The sequence below is a fragment of the Limulus polyphemus genome, unplaced genomic scaffold (genome assembly GCF_000517525.1).
Source record: "Limulus polyphemus unplaced genomic scaffold, Limulus_polyphemus-2.1.2 Scaffold1633, whole genome shotgun sequence".
In the NCBI taxonomy this organism is placed as follows: Eukaryota; Metazoa; Arthropoda; class Merostomata; order Xiphosura; family Limulidae; genus Limulus; species Limulus polyphemus.
The window spans coordinates 210880-231845 of NW_013667243.1; the positions used below are offsets into that span (position 1 = coordinate 210880).

At 34.6% G+C, this 20966-nt stretch overlaps 1 protein-coding gene across 3 annotated transcripts in view; it reads right to left on the minus strand.

The window, feature by feature from the left end:
- The window catches only part of LOC106464375, a 118250-nt gene that overhangs the window by 77879 nt on the left and 19405 nt on the right, over positions 1–20966 (minus strand). For all 3 annotated transcript variants that reach the window (XR_002611727.1, XM_022392066.1, XM_013924512.2), the window contains exon 2: positions 4899–5068. Coding sequence is in view for 2 of the 3 variants with exons in the window: in XM_022392066.1 (XP_022247774.1) it covers positions 4899–5068 (170 nt within the window). In the remaining variant the exon portion in view is untranslated. The remainder of the gene's footprint in view (positions 1–4898; positions 5069–20966) is intronic.

Here is a 20966-nt window from a genome sequence, read left to right on the forward strand (position 1 = left end):
TACAGATGTAGGTTTTAATATTAAATAGAGAAATTCGACGTACTATAAAACTTAACGGATGACAACACGATATATATATATATATATATATAGATAAGAGTGAAATATTTTGAATAGATAATTACTAACATTTAATGCTTCTTTTTCCAAGTTTAGTAACCAGCAAGGAGTGTTAAACCTAATGAAAAGGTTAGATCGATTTCCTTTTCGAACACCTTCCGCCATTCATCCCCCATTGTTATTTCCAGACAAAATGAGTCCGCTTCGTGCAAGTGACGTATACAACTTGTCAATTATCCAGTAAAGAGACACCGTGGGTAAATTCACCTGTAGTTTAGTATTTCAGAAGAAAAAAGAAAAAAAAAACTTTTACAGGCGTGTCACAGCACGTTTCGCACGGGTTCGTTGACCTGATAACTTTTGGACAGTGCACTGTCTGGAACACAGATGTCGTAGTAAATTAACAGGTTTAGTATTTATGATTATTTCTTTGTTAGCGATAAGAGACTAGAGAGCAATTCATTACATCCCTGATGATAAATGGATAATATAATTAACTATACTGGTCTGACTGATATAGCTTGAGGCGACTTAGTGGTTGTTTATTTACATCAATCTGACGCATAAAGGTAATCTTATCTATGTTTACTCATCATTCAAATGACAGTAAAAACAATGTGCAGGGTTGTTAACCTCTTTCTAACCCGACTGAGCTATTAATGTGGTCATTTTAGTAAAATGATCCCTTTATACTCAAGCTAAAACATTAAACTGTTACTAAAGTTTTACTTTAGGATTCCTGGTTTTGATTTCGTGTGTGTGTGTGGTTATTTATTCTAGATATATACATAGTATATAATTATGTAACCAAGAACTGAGCAATGAATAATAAGGTAACCAACAATTCAATATCATTAAATCTTTCATCAACTTATGTATCTAATCATACATACATATATATATATATATATATATAGTATTCTTTACAGAAAACTGTTGGATAATCTGAATGTTGTATCAAATAGGACAACTGTCCTGATGAACTCGGTTTACTAGCATTCAAATCATCAGTCTCAATTCTGCCTTAAAGTTGATTGTCCTTAAACAAACTGAATATGTCCCGAATGCCCGTATTTTTACAGATGACTTAGGTTTCTTTCACCCTATCACGAGATGCCTCGGACGAGCTGTGCATGATGAAGAAGATCGCTCAATTTAGGTCAGTTTACCTAGAGGCTCTATAGCTCCAGGGAGAGGTGGATAAATAGAGCAGAGTAGCACGCTGCTGTTTGTAGTTGTGGTATGGTTCTATCTATATCTGCGGTTATGAGTAATATTTGCAACTAAAAACAAGTATTATTAGTGAGGAACGAGTTAATACACGAGTTGCTAATGCATGCTTGAAGTTCAAAATAAAATGTTATTTTAAATTACGAGAAATCGTTTGGTAACTTTCGAACCTAAAAATTAAAGAAACAAAAACACGTGACCTACTTGTTAGAATTGAATGAAATAAACATTCCGTATTCTAAAATACTGTTCGGTGAACAATCAGACGCATCTGGTCTACTTTTCTCGTCTGAACGCCTTTATGTTAAACAGAGAAATTGTATATTAACGAGCGTTAAGAAAATGTTCATTAAGGGACAAACCTTATTCCTTCATCAGCTGAGAATTGCATTTCGAGCTATATAATCTCCTAGTAGTCCAGCTAGGTAAATGATGAACAATCTTAGCTACCTAATTGGATCTAGTTATTTATGCAGCTTAGTTAAGCTGAAAAAGAGTTCATATTGCTCGACAAAGTAGTCCTAAGCTTGTCATGGTATTCTTATTTGATCTCTTAATGTGAGGTAATATATTATACTTTACACGGAAATCATTAATACCAAGTGTGGACACACGTAAATGTTAAATCGAGATGCGAAAAGCAAGAGGGTATGAAGGAGTGTGTCAAAAAACTATTACTGTCACTTAAGTTTTGATAAAACAAACAAAAAATAAAAGGCACTGATAGGACAAAAGATAACACATTCTTAGACTAAAAGATAAAAAGCGTGTTTTCATCGAGTTGGGGAGGTAAAAGCCACGGAAATGGCTACGAGGTACGGCTGTCGTAGTTATCGTTCATCGCAAAAAAAAAAATGAATGCCAGGTATTAACAAGCAGATTTCAGTAGAAGCTCAAACGCCACGTGCATGACCGCATGGGGCTATCACGGTGATGAACCGGTGTCGAAATTATTGATGTCTTTGGCCCCAAATACGCTAGATGGGCTCTCTCTCTCATTATATGCAAATAAACAAATGATATTACCATTTTAATATAAGAAATAGCCAATGTTGTTAGAAAATAACCTTTATTAACAAAGGAACACAGAACTAACACAAGGCTTACATTTTAACATAAAATGGTATGTTTTCTAACCACCTTTTGATCAGGAAGCACAGTGTATTGTCTATAACCAAAAAAAAAAGATAATTACTGTTTGCAGAATACAAGGCTTCGGAACATGTTTGGTTAACCAGAAAGATGCGCCAAGTAACGCGTATGTAACAGATGCAACAAAAGTTAGATGTAACAAATGTAAAAATTATAGGTGATAACCATAGCAACAGAAATGACAAGTATCGCTAATGACAGCCTGAAACTAAAATGAGTAGAAAAAAGAAAAAAAAAACAGTGGGGAAAAAGCAACAAACAAATACGATAATACAATAATGTTTTAAAAATGAACAAACTTCAGTCTGATTGTTGCGAAAGTAAGTGCTAATGGTATTTGATTACGAAGTCCGCAATTTCCCCAATTTACCAGTCGTGATACTATAAATATCCCAAGGTATCATAACTTTGGAAATTATTAATCTCCTTATTCGCTGTTTATTTATTTTTCATTTTGATTGGTTAATGTATTAGTTTCATCAAAGCTGTATTCGTATTTCACGTTTATTCGGAAATTTAATGGTTTAGCAATATTCAATCTTGTCCAAACTCAAAGTAAGTAGTAACCACTCATTTTCTAAATTTAATTCATATGTTTTCGAATTCCATCAAGTTATTCAATAAATTTAGCAACCATTAATTCCTTCACGCACAAGTGAAAAAAGGGGGAAAAAGGACATTACACTGTAAAACACCTATTGTTATATAAGATTAATTAGGTTTTATCTCTGACTTCATATTATATTACTTAACACAAAAGTTCATCTAACAATTTGAAAGTTTAAATGTTGCCTTCTTGGGGGGGGGGGGGGGGCAAGCACAAAAGTTAGTGATTTTGCGTGCCCGGACCGTTAATCGAAATGCTTATGGTTTGCGTTCCGTTAGTGCAAAAAGACGCTCCACACTAAGGGACTGTGGGCGCACTATTAGAGCGATGGCTAAATCCTAGTATAAATATGATCAGGCAAAAATAGTCCAAAAGTTGGCGGCGGACGCTATTGCGTAGCTGCTTTCTCTCTTGTCTATCATTTTACAATTACGGACAGCTATGCACGGATAATCCTTGTGCAACTTCTATAAATTAGTTTTAACGACAGCTAGTTTTGGCTTGAGTGAATGTAAGTGTATACACGTTTCTATTTGGCGTAACGTTCGGATTCGTAAGTATGATACGGAAAGCTGGCTAAGCTAAACAATAAGTTATAGCACAGACCACCAATTTACAACATATAAACCCACTCTTCGGAAATAGAATTCTGTATTAGTGTATTTGTGTTAGTACAATAGGTAAAGAACTGATTTCTTAAACAAAATAGTCTGAAAAGTGCCTCGAACTAAATGTAGATACAATCAAGTTACTTAGTAAATATAGACCAATCACTGAACGTGTAGGCGTATAACTCGGGAAATCACCCTCTTTCTACCGAGAAGGACTTCTTTAAAGACCGGTAAACCACCAAATCTTGTCCAAGCACTACCCAAACGGGCGGGCCATATTAACTCACAGGCTGCAATTGGTAGGTAGATCTGGTCTGGTCTGACCATTTGTTTGCCGCTTGTATGAAACTTATAATACACGAGCAAAAACAACTGTACAAAACTACTCACAGGAGGAAGAGTTTAAAATAATAATATGCAAAAATAAACAAACTTGGACTAGGTAGCATGGCTAAGTTAACTTTTAAGTCTAATAACGTATGAACTCGAATCTTTGATTTCGATCACGGTGCTCCAAAAAACACAATGTCAACTTTCTCAGATATTTAACGTCTCTTTATTGACTATGTAGAATGTGTAAGTTTTTCCAATTCTTCAAGCTTGAAATTATATGTTTTGAAATTAGAAACGGAAGTGAGTACTCAAGCCTTTATCTAAACTACAGCGTAATTTCTGTAGCCGGCTGTGGAAAGATAATTAAATCCAACGATATAGGAGAGAAATGAAAAAAAGAAATATATATAAGAGAAAATATTATTAGACAAGCTATTAAAGACAGACCAATGGGGTGATGAGTAGCAAATATATTCTGAAGCTATAATTGACATTTTATATAAATGATGCAATTAATCTCCATTAAATACTTTTAGTAGGTTTTTATTTTACGAATAAAGAAGTATTGAATAACGTTCGAAGTTTGAAAGAATTAATCTCTAATAATACTAGTTGTTTGAGAAGAATTACTGCCTGAAAATACTTAATGATTAAAGAGAGAAAAATCCCTAGTAATTACACGTTTAGAAATAATTAATCGTCAGTAATTCTTGATATTTGTAAATGCTTAATTTATTCAAATCAATTATCGGTAATCTGTATAAATCTTTGGGCACTAATTATTCCATTAATTCTTGAAATCTATAGCAACATGTTTCGGCCATTATTCATTTACTTTTATTAAATGATGACTTATTTCATAAAATATCCAAAAAGCTGCTTCCAAAAATGAGACAGATATTTACCATTATCTTGTGATTCTGGATCACTAGATTGCTTTTCACAGAAACTTTCAGTGTCTTTTTCATTTCTCTTGTTATCATCATCAGTTTGGTGCATGTCCTTCGTCTTGTTGCTTAGCAGTTGGTCAATGATGCTGGTTAGGCGACTCTCTCGTTTGGGTTCAGGACTTGTACTAAAAGAAGAGAGTTTACTTAAAATTGTGTAGAATAATAAGCATGAGCAATCATATTTAGCATTGTTCTTTGTCTTATTCTGTTCGATAATATCAACTAGCTAATCTTGAATAATGAAAGGAAGAAGGCGTTATTAAAACACGAATACACAACTAAACGTAGGCACACAAGTTAGCACACACACACATGCTGTTCCTTTTATGTTGTCGCTTAGCAACTAGTTGATGATGCCGCTTACAAGGTTCTTTCTATTTGGACCCAGGACTAGTGCTCAAAAAGAGGGAATCATTACAATAGTATATCTCACTAATTAAAATAAACCCATGTGTTAAATGTTAATGCGGACATAATAAGGAAAATGAGGATTATGAGTAAGCCTCTAAAGATAGTTAACATTTTTACTCTTGCCATATGAAGAGTCATAACGAAATGGGTGAAGCTTTAAAAACTTTATCCGTTTTGGAAGTCATAACGAAATGGGTGAAGCTTTAAAAACTTTATCCGTTTTGGAAGTCATAACGAAATGGGTGAAGCTTTAAAAACTTTATCCGTTTTGGAAGTCATAACGAAATGGGTGAAGCTTTAAAAACTTTATCCGTTTTCGAGGTATAATGAACTTAATTACAAATTATAAGTTTTCAATGTTCTCTAAGTTGTTTATCCCAGATATTGTACACCCGATACTGACCTGGTAGATGGCGCTGTTTCCAACGTTTGAAAGTTTTTGTTACCAATGTTCGAGAAAGTTTGCCTCTTTGTTTTAGAGAAAATGTGGGCAATTTTTGGATATCTACTTTTAATTTTCTCTTCAAGCTTAATATTGGCATTTTTTATTTCTTTTTAGCCTAATCTATAAAATTGTATATTTTACTTTTAAAAGCACTTCTTGCGAGCTTCTAGCCTTACTATATTAATTATTTACCTCAAACCTCAAGATTTTTACACATGATATTCGTACTTTAATAATTTTGACAGTTGAAAGTCAAAGTAAGAACGTTTTTATTTATCATTTACAAACGTTATCATTCAAGAATAGTTTATAATTTACGTATACCCATCCCGACATTTGAACTAATTGACTAGAGGAAAGGCAGCTAGATAGTCAACAGCACCCGCAGAAAAATCCGTATTCTACTTTCGTGCAACAGAAAAGTGAGATTTTACAGTCACTTATAGAAAACCTACGCCTCCACAGTGCGCATCACGGTTTTGCGTCAAAGAGACGTGTATCATGCATTCTAGATTCACAGTAGTCCATGCATGCTAACCACCAGGCTACGGCCGACCCTCATATTTTGGTAAACATATACTGATGATGTAATAGCTATCAAACACTATATTGTTGTTCAGATAATTATTAATATGTATCCCAATACATATGCCCACTAGTTGAGACAGCAATACTACTTCTTTGTTTAGATCAGAAATGGACATTAATTTTAATAACCAAACGTAAGTAAACGTAAATCCCAAATCCCCAGTTTTCTATTATCATCTTGTGGGTCGTGGTTTCGAATTCCCGTCCCACCAAACATGCTTGCCCTTTCAGCCGTGGGAGCGTTATAATGTGACGGTCAATCTCACTATTCGTTGGTAAAAGAGTAGCCCAAGAATTGGCGATGGGTGATGATCACTGGCTGTCTTCCTTCTAGTAATTCACTGCTAAATTAGGGACGGCTAGCGCAGATAGCCCTCGTGTAGTTTTGCGCGAAATTCAAAAACAAACAAATCATCTTGTGGTGAACTGTTTATCTTTATTTTATAACATTTTGATCGAAAGACCCAAGTGTAGATTTTAATAGCTGTCAAGTTTATATTTTGTTTCATGCTTCAGGTACTGCGGCATATATTTAGAACCCGCCCCCCTCACACACACTCACAAATATATTTGTATGAATACAAAGACACTACGTTTGCAGCGTCATGCACCGAGTCTTTCCCAAGAAAAATATGTTTATCTATTCTGCAAGGTATGTCGACATCACAGTGCACGCGATATTCGAAACATTAGGCAGACAAAAAAAAAGTACTTGAAAGACTGCAACCTCATTGTGTCAGGGAGGTCAATATGATTGCATTGGTCTTGAATAAGATGTTGGAATTGTGAAATGCTGCTATTTTATGAAGGGTATTTCTTTCTCTCTACCAGTAAATGATCCAAATAAAGGAATGTGCATATATAAAAACTAAATTCACACATTCTGTAGTGGAAATCGTTCTCTCAATATGAAGATGGGCGAGATGTCAGAGAAACATCATCTCAGCAGGTAGGAGTCCCTTGTAACTGTAGAATGTGAGCTATGCAAACTGAAGAAAAAATACTATAAACGAAAGGCTCTCATCAAGTTAACACGGTGGCTCATTGTACTGTAATAGAACTAGTCAATAATTAGTTGTAACTTAAAAAAATGCATAATGTCTTTTAAACATCACATAGACTACAGGAAGGCTGGGCAGCTTCACTCTCCTGATGACCGGAAATAAACACCTTGGAAGAAACTACCATGAGTTTATTTACAAACAAAACCATCTACTGGATGAAAAAAAAAACCATATATGACAGCATGCTAACTTATTAATGTTTGTAAATAAACTCATGGTAGTTTCTTCTTATTACTGTTTGTAAATAAACTCATGATAGTTTCTTCTTATTACTGTTTGTAAATAAACACATGATAGTTTCTTCTTATTACTGTTTGTAAATAAACTCATGGTAGTTTCTTCTTATTACCGTAAATGTATTTGTTTGTTCATTGCATATCACGCAAAGCCACACTAGGGCTATCTGCGCTAGTTGTCCATAATTTTAAAGTGATAGACCAGTGGTAAGGCAACTAGTCAACACCATCCACCGCCAACTCTTGAGCTACTCTTTTTCCGACCAAATAGTGGGATTTGACCGTCACTCTTATAGCGCCCCACGGCCCCGAAATCAGAAGTGTACGTTTGCGGCACAGGTCGCGAAATATGAATCCTTGGATTCATAGTTTAGGTACACTAACGAATAGGTCACGTCCAGTCCGCTATTTGATACACAACATAGCCGTTAAGTACATATGATATGTCCCCCAATGGCACAGTGGTATGTCTGCGGATTTACAACGCTAGAAACCGGGTTTCGATACTCGTGGTGGGCAGAGCACAGATAGCCCACTGTGTAGCTTTGTGCATAAATTCAAACAAACAAACAAAAACATATACTATATATGTAATAGTGCAAGAGCTTTATTTCTGACATATATGATAATAACAACTTATAGAGCTCTGATACTGAATTGAAGCTTTTACTTTTTAACTTAGTGACATATTTGTAGAAATCAACAATTTTGGTGTCATTAAGATTTTCATTTACGCTACAGAAAACTTAGAATACGTTATCATAGGTTTGTTTGTTTCTTATTAACCACATAACTATACAATGAGCTATTTGTGCCGTGCCCACTGGGTGTATCGAAACCAAATTTTAGGGTAATAAGTCCTCAACTTACCGCTGAGCCATGGGGGCGTTATCATAGGAATTGAAGACGTTTGGTGTTCTTTCTAACTTTCTTAAACTCTTTCAATTTGATGGTATATTACTACAAACAAACAGTATTTATGTGCGCCGCTACACTAAAAAGGCAGTAATAACCAATGGTTAATAACAACAGAGTGGACATTCTTTAGTATTAAACGTTCCAGTTAAAGATCGTTTTTCTATGTGAGAAAATAGATGTGATTGGTTATAAACAAGCTGAAATTATTACCGTGTTTGATGAGACGACTAAATCAACGATATTTCTATTCTGCCAAAGAGCCGTAGCCAATATTATTTTGAACTACTTTACTTCCTTGTTGTTTTGAGATGATTCGAATTCGCAAATATCTGCTAAATCAACTGTTATAGTAGATAGATGGCTAAGTCAAGAAAGCTTCAACGAGCATGTCTACAAGTTTCCTGTCGTGGCGTCCCCTGGTGGGTCAGCGGTAAGTTCACGTACTTACAATACTAAAATATGGGGTTCATTTCCCCGCGGTGGAACAGACCGTAGATAGCCCATTGTGTAGCTTTGCTCTAAAAATCAAACCAAACTTGTCGTGGCAGGAGGAAGCAGTAAAACGTATATTTATCTTTCTCTGGGAGGATTCAGGTTAATCCGTTAGGAGTCACAGCAGGTGAGCCTAAAAAAAAACAAAACAAAAAAAACGAACCTCTATATCTAGGGGGATAACGAAGGCAGAAAATGGATGCATCTAAATAGATAGAATTACGCTGTTTTTATACTCAAATCGATTACGTGTGTTAAGATATTCTTAAGCGTCTAGTTACGACTTTAATGATAAAATAAAATAATTAAGAAGCATCATAGTTATTTTTTCGTATGCTAAAATGAATTAATCTATTTAAGCATCATATGTAACATTATATAGTGGAAATATCCATCAAAGTTGTGTATTTAATTAAGGATGAGTTTGTTTCTCGCGCAAAGCTACACGAGGGCTATCTGTGCTAATTAAGGAAGTGAAAATTCGACCCAACCCTTTTAAGTCAGATGCCTTTAGAGTTCAGGTTGGTGTGTAAATGTTCGTGAATTCTATATGATGGTCCCCCGGTGGGTCAGCGGTACGTTTAAGCATTTGCAACGTAAAAATCCGAGGTTATATTCTTCGCGATGGACATAGTGCAGATAGTTCTCTCTGAAACAATGCAGTCTAACACAGTCGTTACATTTTACATATCTTGAGTAGAAAATATTAAAATATGTCTTTGGCGCTCTAGTTGTGAACATACAAAAACTTCTCGAATACTGTGATTATGAAACTACATGATAATATAAAAAGGACCATATGAGGAAGTGTTTTATTAAGATAAATTAATAATGTAACATACAGTACAAGTCAAACGTCTGATACCCAAAGTGTCAACACTTGAGCTTTTAAAAAAATCGAAAATCTACAGAAGAAAAGCATTGTTTGGATTTACATGTTATATGTATATACTCAATACTATAATATTTCACATAAGATGTTTATTTTGGAATACAATGTATTGAATAACCAATATTAAGTAGATCCTCTTCTAGCCCTAACAATATGAATATATCGATCATACATGGATACAACCAGTTTTTAAAACATTTTCTTCCATTTTTACGTTTCTTGGCTTTAGATTTACTCTTCAACTAATGTCACAAAAAGTGGTGTTTAAAATGGCCAATATCAGATTTAGATTAAAATTTGAGCAAACAGTGACAGATATGATAGATTGCTTATGTTGTATCTTTACTGAATCATAATTTCTAAAATGGCGGCCACCAATGAGTATAGACTTATATGTTAATCAGCGTACATTTTATGTGTTAATTGCTTATGAGCTATTCAAAGAAAAAAGTTTTATAATTGTCTTAAACTTGATAACCTACATTAGCACGTATGGTGATAGGTGAAGACAATTACATCATCATCATATTTCATTATGGTGACTGTTACAACAAAATATCAGTATTTGTTATTCATTCGAAACAAACCTTAATCTGACTAGCACTATAGTTTTATTTACTATAGTCAGTATCCAGAACATGCTGTTTGCGTGGTGTTGGAAGGGGCAGAGGTGTGTTCTAGTGACTGTGGAATACATGTAACATGAACACAGCGCCCTACTGTCCATGCCCCTGAGCAATATCAGACACATATTGTGTGACCAACTGATGTTATGTCTTAGGAAATCCACAGGGAGTAGACCTTTAATGCCACATACCGACATTGGAGTTTGACCCGTAGCAGATTACTGTCATGCTTGTGATGGGACAGGACGTAACTGTCAGGGTTAAAGAGATGTTCCACAGGGAGTAGACCTTTAATGCCACATACCGACATTGGAGTTTGACCCGTAGCAGATTACTGTCATGCTTGTGATGGGACAGGACGTAACTGTCAGGGTTAAAGAGATGTTCCAGAATATACGACTTGGCCTGTTTGAGCTGATAAACGCCAATAGCGAATTCAAGAAGATATCTCTCGGAAAGAATGAGGAAGTCATGCGATGTAACAGAAGCATAATGTAGCTATATAGCATGCCGTGAGGTTAGTTTCTCTTCCCCAATTCTCTCCTGCAGCTCATTTGGTTAAGATCAAAGTAATAACATATTTTTCTGCAAGTCTTTCTTCTTCCTCCTGTACGTTGGTCAGTGTTGACCAGAATGCATTGCACAAGTAATTCTTGTATAAAATTTAGAATAAAATATTTAGGAGTTTTTATTCAGGGTTTGATGCTCCCATTCACAGACTCAATAACCTGTCTCACTATCTGGAATAGTTTACTTCATTTGTTGGATGTTGCTTTCCTTGTTTAGGTAAAGTGGTACTTAACCTATGAAATCTATATCTTGCAAGAATTCTGTGATATCACAGAAATCCCGATCAACAACCAATAAATCGCCAATTTGAAGTCATTCCTTAAGTTGTTCGATGTTTGATGGCATCATGCTATTCAGGTTGGAGACATTATTATTCTAGCCATCAGCATTTTAAAGTAAGACCCCAAGACTCTGATGATCTATTCTTCTTGACCCTTGACCATGATTGGCTTCACTAAAGGCTTATGATTTGTCCACCTTGTGAGTTAGAAACAATAACTGCCGCTTTTCTTGTTGTAGGTATAACTACCAATAGCAACACAGACAGTAACATCTTTGTTGTCATTTCTTATTTATAAACAGCTTCTGCGCAAGAGGTCTTCCATGTTTTGAAGTGGAATCTGCTGTCGATTTGTGTCGGAAACCCAAGCTACTGGAGTATGAATTTATTCAAAAGGTTTTTCTTATCATTTATGATTGCTCGTGAATAACTGAGTTATCATTATTAACCTGGAGCATCCATGTAACTGTCAGTGCTCGTGAATAACTGAGTTATCATTATTAACCTGGAGCATCCTGTATTGTATCTTCACAAAGATTCCTGTCGATGGTTTTGTTAACAGCCGTATGAAGCACATTCAAGTCGTCTGGTTGTGAGAAATGTTTACTATTGTCAGGCATGCGGTGATATGATGATGAGCACGTTGCATAGTATCTTCATAAAGTTGCCTGTTGTTGGATTTAATAACAACAGCACAAAACATTTGAAATTGTATGTTTGTGAAAAACACATACCCTTGTCAGGCGTTGATGACCTAATGGAACTGGTACATCTAGTAAGGTTTTATTATTCACAATTAATACCTTACGACTCTCTTATAGTGTGTAATAGCTGTGACAGGCGCTCTAGTGATCTTTTTTTACGTCAGGTGTTATAAGCAGCTTGTACAATATGTATTTTCCATACATGTTCCTCTTACAACACCTGCTCTCAGATGATATTATAATGACTTGTCTCTAAACACAAACGTTCCACTGACGGACCAGGCAAATGCAAATCCCTCTATCAATTTTGTTTCGTCTGCAGACAAAGCACATGGTGTTTCCAATTGATACTTTCTCTTCTAATTGTGCTTCCGCATGTTACACCATGTCCGAGTTCCTGTCTTTGTCCAAAACTTTACAGTCTCGTGTTATTCTCAAAAATTTACATAAGACAAATGTGAGCTTGTCAAAATGAACTTTTAATGCTTTTTGTGGTTATAATTAATATTCAGGTCTGGGTTACATTCTCAGCACAACAGGAACATCTTATGCTAGGATTACGTCGCTTCTGTTTCGTAGCGCTCCGCAGATCTTTTCTAGTTTTCAAAACAAGTGCAACTTTAGCACGTCTGCATGTAGCAATACCAGGGCTAACCATGTTGAGAGTTTCCCGTAGACGGTACTCCAAGACCGAAGGGTGTTTTACCATCAAAGATGTATGTGATAGCATCAGCTTGTCTTTGCTTAAGAAACCAGATGACAAACCAAGCCCTTGTTTCAGTCCTACCGAAAGAGGTGTGACGCCGCTATAAAACTAAGTGCTGCTGGAAGCAGAACCAGCCGAGGCATCTAACGTCACTAAGCATGTTTAAAGTGAAGCAATTCACTTCGCCTATTTTGATACGCTTAGTGTTGCGTATCTTTCACCATGACTCATTATTTCTCACAGGTTTCGCACCTTCAGAAAATTCATGAGACCAAATTCCTTGTAAAGCAGGGAGTTAAAACTTGCAAACTTAACGTCTTTATGTACATAATGTTTCTTGCATCAGTTTCGTGCCCCATCATTATAAACCAAGCTATGTCATTTTCCCAACATCTGTTGTATGAAAGTATCATTGTCAAGGTGGTATGTACAAAATAGGTTTTGGCTATTGTTTATGACAGATAACATGTCCAGTATCACCTACAGCCGTTGATGCCACATGCTATTGTTTTTTAAATCAACTGACACCCAACATTTTTAGTCAAATTATTACTGAAATTTTGTTCTTATCCCCAGATATTTCCTTCTCCTCTAAACACCTCTTATCCAACAAAACAATACACAGAAGATAATTGTTTTTTCTGAAATTTTATGTTGAAAATTTTTGAATGATACTGTCATCTCACTGAATGTTTTTTCTTGGACGCCCCATTCTCTTATAAAACTAGTTTCAGCTTAATCGTCTAATCGTGTTCGAAACCCAACATTTCAAAACATTTCTTTTCGTTATTTGAACAATAATTTGTGTTCGTTAATTTACTTAAATCTTTTTTTTTCCTCTTTTTTTCCATACTATATTTTTCGATGATACAGGCAGTTTAATGGCCATTTACTGAAATGAACTAAAGTCATACAAGAGCACTGTGATGTAAAACAGATGTATTACTATGAATTATATATCAGTGGGCATCACACTCTATTCACATTTAATTACACCCAGTAGTTCATGTGAAGTTACGTGAAGTGAATAATGGCTGTATTGTAGTTATAAAACGGTATGTTGATACATTTCAGATAATCATGCAACATTGGTTTCTGTTCCTGCAACTTTATATAGTATGTTTTCTTCTTGGACTCGGACTTCTGCCTGTTACCGAATTTCACGAGAACGTTGCCATTTTCCTGACGAAGTGGAACTGAACAGTTAACGAAACGTCTGAATGGTTTTGTCATTTATTACTGGTTTCGGGTGTTAGATATGGTGGCACGTGGAGCTAATGTTAGTGGCTCACGAAAAACATTAATGTAAAAATTATAAACTTTGTGATAAGTGCAATTTGAGATTCCCACGTACTATTCTCTCACTTTTAAGATTCGCTCTTCGCTTGCATAGACTCGCCAGTATTTGCTTCTTCATTTCAAATTGACAAAAAATAAATTAAAAAATCACGCCACGTATTATTTAATTGCACAAGTAAAAACAATAAAATTCTTCCTATTAATGAGTAGGAATTAAAAAATAATAACTTTAGTTACTTGATTTTTTCGTGTTTTTTGAAAATTAATACTGGGTATATAGTATATTCAAGTAAGAAAAAAAGTTTCAACAAATAGATCGTAGACCGCTGAAATATTTTATCAATTACAGAACTCCACGGATATCACAAGCTATAGATTAATGCATCACATTTTAATTCAGTATTGATCGTCCACAGCGATTCGACTATACTGCTCTTAGCATGAGACTGGTCGAATAAAATGTCTGTGGTTACGAAGAGTATTATAATATGGATTGCAACGCTATCTGAAACAATAGGTGTGCATTTTCAGTGCTTTATAGCTGGCAATGTTTCCGAATAAATATCCAATTATTAATTTTTCAATACATGGTGATATCATGAAGAGATGTGTGGGTACACGCAAAGAAGGTATCATGATGTGATGTGGGGACACGCGATGAAGATATCATGATGTGATGTGGGTACACGCGAAGATATCATGATGTGGTATGTGAAATTACTTAATGAAACAATTATCGCGTGGAACTGTACTGAGTTCTGGCTTGTGTTTAAAGTTACAAAAAAAAAAAGCAGAATGTCAACAGGAAAAAATAGTTAACAGCTTACTCCACTATGACCACCATTCTTAGTTTCCTTTTTTATCGCTCGGGCGTGGCCTGATATTCATGATTTTTATTCCATTACTACACACACACACACACAATCACGGCTCTGCACAGTAGATGCTTTATGAGTGACAGTCAAAGCCCACTATTCTATAAGTGTTGGTGACAAGTGTTTCTTTCCATCTAGTCTATCAGTTCAAAATTAGAGACGGCTAGCAGAGATAGCTCTTATGTAGCTTAGAGCGAAAATCCGAAACCAACAGACATCTTCCTTTATTAGATTTCCCAACACCATATTTTAATTACAATCCGATTACAACCAATACATTTTATCATCTTCTTGGGTGAGTGTCAAGGTCTAGAGCTTTGTACTACAGCGTGAAAGGCGAGAAGAGGTCAGTTTTCATTACAGGGATTGTTAAGGTCGATGAGAACACCGTGGCCTCGTGACTCTCACAACATCAAGCAATACACACGGTAATAACACTTGTAAACAAGCTACAGTTAATCAATAGAGAACTGTATATTACTTAAGAGAAGACGCGGGGTCTCTACTGTGATTCTCGAGAGAGAGGTAAATATACTTCAAGGCTGAATTGTTCTTCTGCAAAAAATCACCACTAGGTGCGGTTTTGTTATTATGGCTATAAAGGACTACGCTCACGTGACACTCATGTTTTTCTGATCACATACCTGAAATCATACTGGCGCTTTTTGTTATAGTCGATATATACTAAAATGTTCAGTCTGATAGGTTGCACGCATGAAAGCATTGTTGGACTTTTTCATAGACTACAAAAAAAAGAAACAAAAGAGAACTATCTTTTTTTTTTCCAAATGGTTTTCAACGTTGTTATAGCCGAAGTGTGTCTTTCGATATCGTGACACTATTACCGCTTTATCTATTTTATTTTATCTTCCAGTACGTTGAAATACAATTTATGCATATATAAGTCTACACATAAATACTCTCTCTGGGTGTTACGATACGAAAGTTATTTTAATACACAAAACAAATATAATCAAGATGTAACTAAATAATAATCATAAGATCTTTCAACTTAACATTATTCCCTAACATTATGTACATCTACACATAAATACTCTCTCTGGGTGTTACGATACGAAAGTTATTTTAATACACAAAACAAATATAATCAAGATGTAACTAAATAATAATCATAAGATCTTTCAACTTAACATTATTCCCTAACATTATGTACATCTACACATAAATATTACTTGTGTTACAAAAGTGAAATAGTAAAGATATTTTAATATATGATGTAACCAAATAATAATGATACTTCGATGTTAAAGCCTCCCAGTGGCACAGCGGTATGTCTGCGGACTTACAACGCTAGAATCCGGGTTTCGATACCCGTGTGGGGCAGAGCGCAGATAGCCCATTGTGTAGCTTTGTGCTTAATTACAAACAAACAAACTCGATGTTAAACATCTACAAGTGGGTATTTTTATAATTACATCCATCGCTTCGTACACTAGGATTGATTTCCGCACGTTTCACAAAGCCAATTTCATGAACAATATTCACCGTTTCAGAAACCTATGTTTACGACACATAATCATCTCAATCACAAATCCGGTTTATATGTATATCTAGAACAATATTTAACGTTTTATACGAGTTCGGGTTCGTAAACTAACAAGTCTGCGTTTACTGCATCGTAAGATCAAGTTTTTTTTTGTTTTTTTTAAGAACCTGATTATCACACGACAATATACCGTTTCATGCCGCAACGTGCACTGTAATGAGCGCATGCAGATAAACTGACAGACAAGAATCGCATAAGAGTGCTTGTACTATTGGGTATAACAAAATAACATGAAAAATACTGCTCTAAATTTCAAATGTCATTACGTCGGAGGGGATAAAGGGAAAGGTAATCATGCAGAAATGAATAGATAGATAGATAGGTAGAGAGAAAAACAGACAGATAAACAGATAGATTCGATAATTATGTAAATATCCTGAAGGAAAACTAAATGCATACTGACACATCGACAACCACACACACACACACACACACACACACATATATATATATAAGAATAATGAAAAGAGTATATGAAAGATATATAGAAATTATACGTTCGTTATAACACTGAACAGTACAAGAATATTTCATCCAGGCCAAGGGGTGTGTGAGGTAACGCCAAGCTTCAAGTTCATGGAACTACTTCTGTTCATATCTAGAGACAACCCGCCTAGATTTACTCAGTGTTATTAATAGCTGTAACACTCAAGACGAAACGGGAAACTAGAATAGATAACAGCAGAATTAACTAGTGCTGAATAAATGTATCTTACAAATATTACAACGGGTCACGTCATACAGTATATTATTATATATAAATATCTATTAAGATTATTCGAGATTATCATCTAGATAACTCAGTTTTTTCACAAGAACGTGCAGTATTTTAGAATATTTTTCTTCTCTTTATCTGGTTTATAAGTCTTCGCACGCATTTCCTGTGTACATCAAACAAGACTTATTTTTTGATTGTAATTAAACTATTATGTGCATAAAGAAAATATGAAATACCATAGTAAAACGTTAGGTTTAGAATGTGTTCATATTTTTGTAGAAACTATGCTGTCGGCGGTAAATCCCGTAATTGGTAAGGCCTCTAGCGGTGATATAAATATTCTGTTGGTATTTTTTAAATAAAAGTGTGCATGGATGTTTGGGTCCCATTTTCCTCAAGCATAACTTGAAAAGAAGCCTGACAGGAAAGCTACTACTAATCTCAAAGTGCACTCAAGACACATTGTCCAATATGTATAACATTTACATATGTACTTTACTACAAAAAATATCAATATAAATTTTCATAGAAATGAATATAAAACCCTATAACCTTTCTTCTTCGGGGGCAAAATATTGAATATACATATAGGCACAAAAGTTAACTTTCAAAGCACGAAACATTGAAAAGTTTGTTGTAAATATCGCTTATGTGTTTTACGTTGAAAATTTGTAGTTATTGTTTTACAAAAGATAAACAGAACTTTTTGTTCCTTCTTCAAAAAATTCAGAAACATCTGCAAACCGAAGTAAATATACAATGACTTGTTTGTATATAATGTTTAGGCGCCTTGTCAAATGTGTTAAAAATTATGATTGGATTAAGAATAATGTACAGAGCCATCTTACGGTCGGATCTAAAATGAAAATAATTTGTTGCCTTTCTAGCAATTCATTTACTTTTTGGCGATATTTTATGTAATATTTATCATATATTAACGTAAGAAAGTAAAATTAATGCAGAAATTTATGAAGAACCTAATTAAAAACAGTGATTTTAGTTTCGCAAAAAGTGTTTTATAATACAGAAACGCCATTTGAAATACTGAAAATATGTTCTACAACTTTTAACTGAATATTTATTCATGCATAACTTTTCACTAGATATATAACTACGTAATACCTAACTATATATATAAAATAAAGAAACCTTTAACATAACCACTAAAGCTTACTAAATATCTAACTAAGAAGCCCTAGACAAGAAACGAGCAGTTATTCATTAAACCGTAAAGAACAATGGACAAATTCGCCGAGTAACAAAAGATCTCATGCTCAACGATATACACATTTCCTAAATAATAAAATAAAAAATTCGAATCACTAACAAATCTACTTAATATCAAAGGAATTCGGGTTGACAATGGACAAAATCATTCAGTAACAATCTTAAGCTGATCGAATCTCGTGAGATATCATTGATTTTTACGGCCGAAAACATCGTTGATAGCCAATTGATGAAACAATGTATTCTAATCTTTATCAGTAGAAAGGTATGAAAAATCCATCTAATTAACTATAATCATTACAAGCTCAATTTTTAGATTATCTCTAAGTAAGTAGCCTGATCTAATCGGATGTTAATATCAATTATTAAGTCCAGATTCAAATTAAAAACTGCAAAATCCATTAAGTATCTAATAAGAAAAAAAAAAAAAGGATAACAATGGGAAATATTCTTAAATATCTTATAATTTCCAGGTCAACAATATGAGAGTTCATGATATGACTGATAGACCGGATATAAAAAATGGGGATCTTCATTAAACAAGTGCGAAAACTCGGAAAAATAAAAGAAGTTTTATTAAATCCCCCCTTATGTCTTGAGTTATCGAGTGAAAGTTCAATAAAGAAACAATATTCCCAAATAACACTAACTGAATACAAAATGGTATATCAGATAGTAGGAAAAGGTTTAGTGTATAATTAAAAGAACCTTGGTCAACAAATGTAATATTCACTAGAAGGGGGGGGGGATCGGATCAACAGGAGGTAAGTTTACTAAGATATCTAACAAAAAAATTCTAAATATCTCTCAAGAAACTTGATTAACATAATTTAATATGAATATTTTGATCGCAAGAAATAAAACTAAGAAGTTTTTCGAAACCCTCTGGTTCATTTTTAGCCAACTATGATGTAATGTTCTCTACGTGGATGACGATATTTATGTCTCTGTTTTACCTACTTGATCATGCAAAATGTAATTAAAAGAACGTAAGTTGATTAAGAGAAAAACGGTTATTAAACCAAAGATACAATAACTACAGCAAATAACATTTAATAGCAACAGATTATAATTTTTTATGGTCCTAAATTAGACGATTCGGAAGATACTAAACATAACAGCTGCTCATCCAAAAATCTCCGGGTGCTTTGAATAACAGGCACTACCAGTAGTAATATATGCACATGTTAATGACGTTGAGTATGAAAACCTTATAAATGTTTCAACGCAGGGCGGGTCTTTCAGCACGGTGAATATTTTAAGTTTAGTTTCTATCCACCTGCATCTCTTCGTTAAATCCTATTAACCTAACCGTTTTGCTATTTTGATTTGAAAATATTCACGTACGAATGAGTATGATGTTGTTAAACACAACAGTAGGTTAAAAATATTTGCTTCCCACAACAATTTATTTTTTCATTCAAAATACTTGTTATAGAACGGAAACTTTCGCATTACACAAAAGAAGAATCTCTGTATGCTTTATTAATTTGTTTCAGAATTTTCGCACAAAGCTGCACAAAAGGCTATTTGCCCTAGCCGTCCATAATTTTAAACAAATAGAGAGAAGGCAGCTAGCCAACAGAAATTCCTGCTCCCTTGTTTCATCAAAGTACTGGGCAATGACCGTCATTCCTATAGCGCAAAGTGCGGAGTGCTTTTATGTGCCAAAGAGCCGCGAGCCATGAACCCTTGAATTTACAGTTCGAGCTCTCTAACCATTAGGTTACGCTTATCCAGATTTATCAGATCTTTCAACATCGCTGTTATAAATCAACACGTAAAATCTAAAAGCTGACAGTGCATTACTTTAACAGTGCTTTATAATGATTTTTGTTTTTTGTTGTTTTTTCGAACAGACTCAACAAAAATGACCCCGTGGAAGCTCTGTTTCTTCAAGCACGCGCTTAACTGTTTTGCAACTCTATATAAACGTTCACTTGTACTTAAATATGAGTGACAACCAATAACAATCGTCTAATTAATTGCTGCTCTTTTTAGGAACGCAACAGGAGCTCAGCAGGAGGTTTCATGCAATTGCCTTCAGAGGCTATCTCAATACATCACTTTCGTCCAGTAACATGACCAATAGAGGGCGTTAAATGTCCAAGGTACCAGTTTATATTTTGTAAAAAAAAAAAAACGTCACGATTCTAATTAACGTCAGTCTTGCTACAAATAACTGTAAGCGCAATTGCAGAATAAAAATTTGCGATGTGTACACGTGGTACGAGGCTTACGGTAAGTTTCAGCTCCATCATTATTGCTGGTTTAAGACAAATAGTTTTGTAAACAGGAAGTAGTCATACAACAATGGATGACCTGATGCTTAATATTTTTTCAATTCAATTACTTGTGCAAACATACGAAAGTGTATATATATATATATATATATATATATATAT